Below are 9562 nucleotides of genomic sequence, written 5' to 3' on the forward strand. Positions count from 1 at the left end.
CATTTTTATTTCCGCGGCACTCATAGAAAGCTTATGGAGTAATCTTTCATTTGATACCAATAATATTGGACTTTTTATAGAAATAAAAAAAAGTTAGAATGGACGCCGTGTTTTCCCTCACTTTATTGAGAAATAGGAGAGAGGCGACGGGTATTATACCTGTCTGTACATTTCCGTGATAGAAGATCGCAAATACTCAGAGAGAGGCGGGGCGTCATGCATGACTTAGAATCGTCTAACTTTGTGAATCTACTTTTGTCATTTTAAACATGTAACTGTGTAAACGTACTGTTGTAGTTCTACGACTGGAACACGTTTTATTAAATTATATTTTCTGCATTCGAGTTTTACATTTCATTTGTGTTTTTCAGGTACAGATATATATCTACAAGTGTGTAAACATGCTTATGTATTATATGCAATGGTAGATACGACCTTGTAAATGTGTTGTTGTTCTCCATGTTAGGTCAGTTGTTAAGATTTACATGCAAACTTGTTATTTAAAAGCGGGTGCCTTCAATTAAAAGATTGGATTAAGAGGCATATCATTTGCTGTGCACGAATGCAATAAAAATGCTAGACATACATGTTCGCATTTTCAAAAGTCATTTTAAAAAGGAACACATTACATGTCTGGAATTTTGGCAACGATCGCCCTCCATATTAAAGATATTGATTAATCTATTACTCTAGATATTGTAAAAAGATGATTAATCTATAACTCAAGAGATATTGTAAGAGAGGATTTATCTATAACTCTATAGGTTTTCTAAAAGATGATAACTTTTTTACATAATAAGAATTAGTGTAATATGTACTAAGACTATATTTTTTTAATTTCTGCCAATTTTCATACAAATTTAATACATCCTGTATTGCATGACTGTTAGATGTATACTGTCTTCTTTCTGATTAACAGTATGATTATTTTTGTTGAAAAACTTTTGTTGAGTTTTATTAGTAATGTATGGCCAAACAGCATTGCAGGTTAACTTTTGAGATTTGCTAAAGGGCAGTAATGAGTTGAACCCTAAGCAAAGCGTTATAAACTTCTCTTCAACAGTCAAAAGTCTTATTGTTCTATTTGAAATTGAAGTTAAGATGTTAACTGTTGTAATAATAAAATGTGGACTCTAAATAATACTTATGATTGGGGACTTTTATTAAGAAGTCTTACAGAACAGTTATGATAGGACTTGCAATAACAACAATATGAAGTCCTAATATTGCTTAAAACCTTTAAACACAATTATGATAGGACATTTAATTAGAAGTTCTAATAACACTTATGATTAGTTGTGGATAACACTTATTTTAGATAACACTTATAATAAGGACTTTCTGATAAGAAGTCCTAATAACACTTGCAATTTAGGACTTGTAATATATAATAGCACTTATGATAGGACTTTTCAGTTTTCTTACAATAAAACCAGTAAAGAGCATTCTGATAAGATCTGCTACAGTTTGCTGTTTATTTTAGAATTTTAATGTTAGAATCTCTTTGAATTTGGAATTGATTTGAATATTAAACCAGATATATTTACAAGACAATAAAGCTCACAGCAAATGTTTATTATATAATAAGCTAGTTGGCCTTAAAAGCAGAAATATAGATCTACATGATTAATGTTGATTTAATAAAACAATAAAGCTCACTATTATTGTCTCTAGCTTATTGACCTTCATAATGACCTTGTTATTTCTTGACCTTTATAATGACCTTGTTAGCTTGTTGACCTTTATAATGACCTTGTTTTTTCTGTTTCTATAGAGACGACATAGAAGTGATGATCAGGTTAACAATAGGAAAGCAACAGTTTTACGAGACGGAAAAATGATGGAAGAAGTATGGCAGAAAGTTGTTGTTGGTGACATCATTAAAATGGAAAACAATCAATTTGTTGCTGTATGTTGATTCATTTTTTATTGGGGGTGTGGGGGGGGGGTCCACTTAAGTTTTTCCAAGTCTTAGAGGGTCTCTGTGACAAGGAATTATTTTAGTTTTAATTTCCTTATCATTGTGAATATTTTATTTTCAAGTGTAAGTTTGTCACATGTACTCACCTGCTAGACCGATATTTTAAAAGTCGCGGGTCTTATATGCAGTTTTGGATTTCGAACCTCATGTAAGAAGTGTTGAAGTTGTTATATGTGTTTGTTATTATTTACCTATATTTGCCCATAAGAATTTTTTACATAGTTGTATGGTACATGACTTAATATAGTGGTAAATTTGCATAATTAAAATGGACTTTAATATTAGATTTTAGCACTTGTATAGCCAATGGAACATATCGACAATAAATTAACTTTGACAGTAGATACAATGAAAAACATTTAAATATATGTTATATTTTGGATCATAGTGTTATGCATGCCTGTATAAGACATTACAATTATTACAAACTGACAGAAAGTTTTTTTTTCTGTCAATGACATTTGAAAATGGAGTTTAAAGTTCAAGTTAGCCAAGAAAACTAGAAAAAAGTGACTTTTCTTATTAGGCAAAATAGAGAGGTATATTCACTAACAGAAATAAATTTCTAGCTTGTATCGATATTTGAAAATTTTCGATATTGTATCAGATCATGAATAACGATGACATAATGATATTGCCATATTCAATAACAGCCCCAGTAACATCTATAGCTTTTTATCATCCGTGTGTTATCAGTAATAGACATGGAATTAAAGACAAAAAAAAAATTCCGCAGTTAATAATTAGCTAATTTCTCTATCTTCCAGGCCGATTTACTGCTACTGTCAACCAGTGAACCAAACAGTTTATGTTATATTGAAACAGCTGAGTTAGATGGGTAAGTGGTTGATGAAACTGTTGCATATTTTGAAACAGTGGAATAATTTAAGTTTTTTTACAAGAAGTTTTAGAAAAATCTTAAGAGCCAAGGAACAACTATATTACTTCTGCAACTAAATTATTTTAGTATTTAAGAAGATAAAGGTTTAAAAAAACACAATATCTAAGTAATATTCTATGTTTAAAGTGGAGATATTTTTTGAAATATAGTTTTAAGAGTTATGAACCTTGTCAAAAAATGGATATGAGTTGCAGATCATTTGTTTCGAAATTTACTTTATTCAGCATGAAATTAAGAATTTTGGTGTTTACTATTAGAGATTATTTTATATATAAATATGTGGTTTATAATTATTCATTTATTTGTAGGGAAACAAATTTAAAAGTGCGTCAAGCTTTACCAGAAACTGCGGAAATAGACAATGATATTGTAAAATTTTCTGAGTTTGATGGTAAGACATTTTTTGATGAGGTGGGGTATTATATTGCAATGACTGTCAGACCAACAGTATAGAGTCTGGTCAGACTTACTGTTAGACTGGCCAGTTTTTAGCATGACTTTTGGAAGAATATGGAGAGCTATTCACCCAGTTGTTGTTGTCACATTTTGGTTAAAGGCCCATTATGCCTCAGAAATGCCTCAGGAACAGTGAAAACAGAGAAAAACGTGCTAAATGTGAAATTATGTTTCATATAGGTATCAAAATGTAAACAAAGTGGTGTTTTGACTTCCATACAAACTACTAAATATACTTCAACTGTACAAATTGCCGAAACAAAAATGCAACAAAAGGTGATTCAGCTTTATCGGCAATAAGAAACAGGAAAGTTGAGGAAACTGTAATAGGATACCAATATTAAAAACCTTTGTGATATTAAAATAAAGTTAAAGATATAATTTTGTATTCAAAGATTTTTTAAGAGGTGTATGAAAAACTTCTGTATATTAATAAAAAATTATGTATTAACTAAACAAAGGCCTCTAAGAAGTCGTAAAAAGGTATTGTAAACATCCAAATTATTATAGCATAGTCTTTTTCTTTTCTTATAGGGGAGATAATATGTGAAGCACCAAACAACCGACTACCTAAATTTGAAGGAAAACTAAATTGGCAAGGGCAAACATACTCTCTCGATAATGATAAAATTCTACTACGAGGTTGTGTTCTACGTAATACTCAGTGGTGCTATGGGCTAGTCGTGTTCTCGGGTCATGAGTCCAAGCTTATGATGAATTGTGGGAAAACTGTGTTTAAACGAACAAACATTGATAGACTTATGAATGATTTAATTATAGGTGTAAGTATTGAATAAATCATGTGCTTGAAATTTTAGTAGAACAAAAAGGCTTACCTTTATCTGTATGTGAGCATAGCTTAAAGGAACTCACCTGAGGTTTTTTGACATGACGGGACTGGAAATTAATTTTCGAGATAAATATTCCATTTGATGTTTTTCTAGATCAATAACTTGTGTGCCAAAAATCAGATCATTGGCTCACTCCATTTTTCCAGTTCCAAAATGGAAAAGCATTGCAATGTTTTTCACTCAACTATTTTATTTAGAGACTTTCTGTCTTAAGTGTCCCAGCTGATCTATGTAAAAATATTCAAATTTATATCCTTGGCTTTTTTAACCTCAGTGGAGTTCCTTTAACACTTGGCTGGGCGTAGCTTGGTCAAGATTTATTTTGATTCTGAAAATGAGCGCACCTACGAAACCATGATCTTTCATGTAGCCTGATGATGGTTTTAGGTATTAAGGTCATTTCCTCAAACTATGAATCAAATCTGTTTTAAGAATTAATGCTTTTTATCATTCACTCTACAAACATAAACATCTTTTAAAAGAAACAAATACTTATACATGTATATGAAGAAAGTTTATATAAAAAAAATATTGGTATGTTAAAGTTTTAACAATAATATATTTTTTTTCAGATTTTTATTTTCCTGTTAAGTATGTGCCTAATCTGTACAATTGCGTGTGGTATCTGGGAGAGCCAAATAGCCGGAGATAAATTCCAGATTTACCTCCCCTGGGAGAGCTACATACCTGGAACTATATTAGGAACAAAAGATGGTTCAGTGACGGAAGGGGCAACAACTCTGTCTCTACTGACTTTCTTCTCCTACATCATTGTCCTGAACACAGTAGTGCCTATTTCTTTATATGTTAGGTAAGTTGTTTTGTTTAACCGTTTTAAGCATGTTAAAGCGCTTAAGCTACTAGTGTATAGAATGACTAGCTTGCTCATTTACGCAGTCTGACCATGGCTGTTCAATTATAGTATTGAAATCTTTCTTCATTACAATTAATCTCGGACATTAATTCTAATGGTATTTGTCTTTCACAGCCCTCTCAGAAATCATGTTGGATAAATTGTCTGTCACTTGTGGAAAAATTCATAATTACCAGTTAGTTATCCAGGAATTCTGGTTAGGTTGACTTACTGCCGAGATATGAGCATAAGTATTAAAATTAGCATAAAAACAAATTTTGAACTACTAATAGATTATTGTAAATTGAAAGTAAAATAACTACATGAAAACCATCACAAGAGAGTTACAATTTCATAGAAACTGTTTCTTACTTTTCAGAGACATTTAAAATAATTTTCAATAATTGAACAGTAATTTGATGACTGTTCGAACCTGTTGATAAATTGAACACTGTTCAAACCAGTTGATAGAATGAACACTGTTCAAATTGGTTGATAAATTGAACACTGTTCAAACTTGTTGATAAATTGAACACTGTTCAAACTGGTTGGTCAATTGAACACTGTTGAAACCAGTTAATGAAATGAACACTGTTTAAAACTGGTTAAGAGATTGAACAATGTTGAAATTGGTTGATAAATTGAACACTGTTCAAACTGGCCGATAAATTGAACACTGTTCAAATGAGTTAATAAATTAAACACTGTTCAAACCATTTTATAAATTGAACACTGTTCAAACCAGTCGATAAATTGAACACTGTTCAAACTGGTTAGTAATTAAACACTGTTTAAACCAGTTAATAAATTGAACACTGTTTAAACCAGTTGATTAGTTGAACACTGTTCAAACAAGTTGATAAATTTAAGTTTTAGTCATTCCCAGAGTATCAACAAAAGAAAAAGATGTAAAAATATGCTTTAATATGATTGTGCTTTAATCAGTCTTTTACTGTTTACAAAAAAGGCCAAAAAAAAACCACAACAAATATCTTTTTATTATTACAAATCAACTGATATACATTAATGTAAAAATGCACCTGAATTCAAGCTAGCATCAAATTAAAGCAAACCTTCATACATCTGCTAAGTAACACTGTTTTTTCACTATTTTCAGTGTAGAGATTATTCGAATGGGGAACAGTTTATTGATTAACTGGGACAGTAAGATGTATTACGAGGCGAAAGATGACCCAGCCAAGGCGAGAACAACAGCATTGAACGAAGAGCTCGGTCAAATTGAATATATCTTCTCAGATAAAACCGGGACACTTACACAGGTCTGTATCTTGCCACTTTTCCTTTTATCATTTAGATTGAAAAATTTAATGTAAAGCAATTTAAGAAATACAGACATTAATGTGAGTGATTTTAAGCCCCTGTATTTGCATTTTTCGCAAATAATGATGTTGATACAACATTTTCATGTGACACAAATATATTTGAAATACATGAAGATATTACGAAAACTTTAGAAAAAAGTCGAGACTAACTTGCTTCTCATTTTTACTGTATTTCCTAACGTAAATAGATATTTACTGACCAATTAGGTTTTTGTAATCCTAATTGTAATCAAAGAAGACTGTGTGGAGCTTATTTTTATATTTACACCTTGAGCAGACAAAAAAAAAATTAAGTTGGATTTTAAAATAGTGGATTGACCTATCCACAAAAAGTAATGCCCCATAAAAAAAAAGGTTTTTCCAGTTGATATATCTGGATATTCTCTATCCTTAATTTTTTTCTTTCAGAACATAATGGAGTTCAGGAAAGCATCTATCAATGGAAAATCATATGGTGATTATCTGGATGCTAGTGGGACTGCTTTAGAGATTACTGAGGTAATGACATAATAAAAATGAGCCGCGTCATGACAAAACCAACATAATGCGTTTGCGACCAGCACGGATCCAGACCAGCCTGCGCATCCGCGCAGTCTGATCAGGATCCATACTGCTCGCTATCAGTTTCTCTACTCGTTATAGAGCTGGTAAGCGAACAGCATGGATCCTGATCAGACAGCGCAGATGCGCAGGCTGGTCTGGATCCATGCTGGTCGCAAACCCATTATGTTGGTTTTGTCGTGACGCGGCTCAATTAGGTACTGTATATTATATAATAAACGCTCATCTCTGGGTTCAAATCCACCTCCCCAAGGTATTTTGGATTCTTTCATGTTTGGAAGCTATCCAGCTAGCTTACGGAATGTCAGTGTTTCTACTCGGATTTAGGCTTGTGTCTGAAATAATGCACGGAGAAGCACCTGAGGTCTTCCTACACGGGTAAAGTGGTAAAATCATAATACCTCTATTGTGTTGTTTTGACGTAAAACCCAACTGAGAAATAGCTCAAAAAATGCACATCTGATAATAAACGCTCTCCCTTTTATAAATGCCCCTTCCCTCTTTTTTGACAGAGAAAAGGGAAACTGAGTTACCAAGGCAATAAGCAATAATAATAATTTTATTTTCGGCTCTGGCAACAGTTGTCACATAAAATGTTTCTTTTTTATTAACACATTTGAGATCTATATACAAACAGAATAAAATGTTCTGGAACAAAATACTATGCTGCTAATTTAAGATCGGTTTTAACCATTTAGCAATGATTTTGTGCATGTGCAATTTAAAATATACAAACATTATTCTTTCATACAGGTATTTTGAAATTATTAGTCTTTTAAAATTCAAACAAAAGTTTTGTAAGCTGAAAGCAGCAGAGATATAGCTTTACACACTTAAAATTTCTTACATGTGGTTGGTATGTAACATGTAGCAATACATAACTTTTGAATGTGTTTTTATTAGTCGGATGATAGTGTATTTATCGGAGATTCTGATTTAGAACCACGTACTAGTACCCCAGTAAGTAAACTGTATATTCTTGTTACCTAATGATGTATTTAGCAATACTCTTGTTACTTCATGACAGTCTTTGTATGTTCTTGTTATTTAATGATTACATTCTTTGTATGTTCTTGTTACTTCATAATGCCATTCTTTATGCATTCTTGTTACATCATGATTACATTCTTTGTATGTTTTTGTTACTTCATGGTGTCATTCTTTGTATGCGCTTGTTACTTCATGAAGGTCTTTACAATGTCCTTGTTAATTATTATATCTGATTAATAATTTTCTGTACTTTATATATTATGAGAATGCTATGTGACTCGAAATAAGATGATATGAATAAGTATTGTGTTCAAACAAGCTGATATGACATGTTATCTATACACTAATCTTCAACTGTTCCTTTTACTTTTTGGTCTTTGCTACTGTGATTGATATTGAATGAATGTGAATTAAAACACAGTTTAATGCCTTTGTAAAGAATGAAATATGCAACAGTGAAAATATGTTTCTTATTCATTTTATCTTTAATTTAACTCTTACCATGCGACAATACTTTCTGAAGGGGTTTCAGTAATAAAAAAATAAATTAACCAATAGCTTAGCATAGAATGAGTAGTGGCTTTGTGGTTAAGGGCCAGGGATGCTCGGTTCGAGACCTACTCGGGGTCACAACCATGTGTGCTCATATGGCAACATTACTGGTTAGTTCCAGGAAAAAGGGCACGGATGTGATAAATATAAGGAGCACTAACTTGTTAAACAATTAAGCTTAAATGAATATGTTTAAATTAAAATTGTCTTTGGGGTATTTAAATAGTATTTTTACGTTTACAAAGAAAAAAAATTAAATGTTTTAAAAACAGCTTTTAAAGGGAAAAACTTTTTAAAATTATTTTTTATAATTTTTAAAAACAAAACTTATTTTTGGACCTATTTTTTAATGGGCAGTTTTACTTTTGTATAGTATTTATGGAGATAGATGAAAGGGTTAAATGAATGATAAATTAAAGGCTAGTGACGACATATGTGAAACAGACTATACGGAATTTTCAAAATTAAGCATTCTCATTGGACAAAATTTTCAAATTTAAGGATCCTCATTGGACAAAAAAGTAGGGCAAAGTATAGTGTTCATTTTTCATCTCTCATTGGTCCAAAATTCATTGACATACATGTGATTTCAGAATTGGTTAGCCAATACTCGACCAGGGGTGGTAAAATCATTAGTCCATATTGGCCAGGTCCTCCCACAGTCTGTACGGAAAAGTGGAAATTTTTTAAAAATTTATGATATAAATATCATTAATGCTTTAGATAAAAATTGACAAGTAAGTCAAAATCAGATTTTGCCAGCCATGTGAGACAGACTTTGCTTGGAAGTGAAACCCTATTTATTTTGTCTTCTTAAAACAACTCTTTTTAAAATAATTTATTTTTTTTTTAATGTCTTTTTTCTTACTTTTGTGCCGTAATTTGGGCCCGGGTGAATCCTTGTTTAACTGACCACATTCATAACATCCATATTTAAGTTGTCTGTGTTTATTAGAATTATTAACCATATAACTTATCCCAAACAAAACATTGATTGGGCAATGTCACTAGGATCATTTTCTCTCATTTTGTTATGGTTTTAGGAAATTACAAAAAAAGAAGTTATGCCTGGTG

At 31.5% G+C, this 9562-nt stretch overlaps 1 protein-coding gene across 1 annotated transcript; it reads left to right on the plus strand.

Annotated features, from left to right (window-relative positions):
* Positions 1-1115: 1115 nt before the first annotated feature.
* On the plus strand, positions 1116-8166 carry LOC132713259 (phospholipid-transporting ATPase ID-like). Its single transcript, XM_060695770.1, has 8 exons — positions 1116-1909; positions 2749-2819; positions 3191-3273; positions 3873-4120; positions 4762-5000; positions 6160-6322; positions 6794-6883; positions 7850-8166. The coding sequence occupies exons 1-8, from the start codon at positions 1838-1840 to the stop codon at positions 7934-7936; spliced, it is 1053 nt and encodes a 350-aa protein (XP_060551753.1). The 5' UTR covers positions 1116-1837; the 3' UTR covers positions 7937-8166.
* Positions 8167-9562: the final 1396 nt, after the last annotated feature.

Source organism: Ruditapes philippinarum, unplaced genomic scaffold (assembly GCF_026571515.1).
Source record: "Ruditapes philippinarum isolate M1 unplaced genomic scaffold, ASM2657151v2 ctg6324_1_1_1_1, whole genome shotgun sequence".
NCBI classification, from domain to species: domain Eukaryota; kingdom Metazoa; phylum Mollusca; class Bivalvia; order Venerida; family Veneridae; genus Ruditapes; species Ruditapes philippinarum.

Bases quoted from the DNA above. Each gene is read 5' to 3' on its own strand.
- LOC132713259 (XM_060695770.1), top strand. From the start codon at position 1,838: ATGATGGAAGAAGTATGGCAGAAAGTTGTTGTTGGTGACATCATTAAA. The intron at 2,820-3,190 runs GTAAGTGGTTGA...ATTTATTTGTAG, and splicing joins GAAACAGCTGAGTTAGATGG to GGAAACAAATTTAAAAGTGC. The intron at 5,001-6,159 runs GTAAGTTGTTTT...CACTATTTTCAG, and splicing joins CCTATTTCTTTATATGTTAG to TGTAGAGATTATTCGAATGG.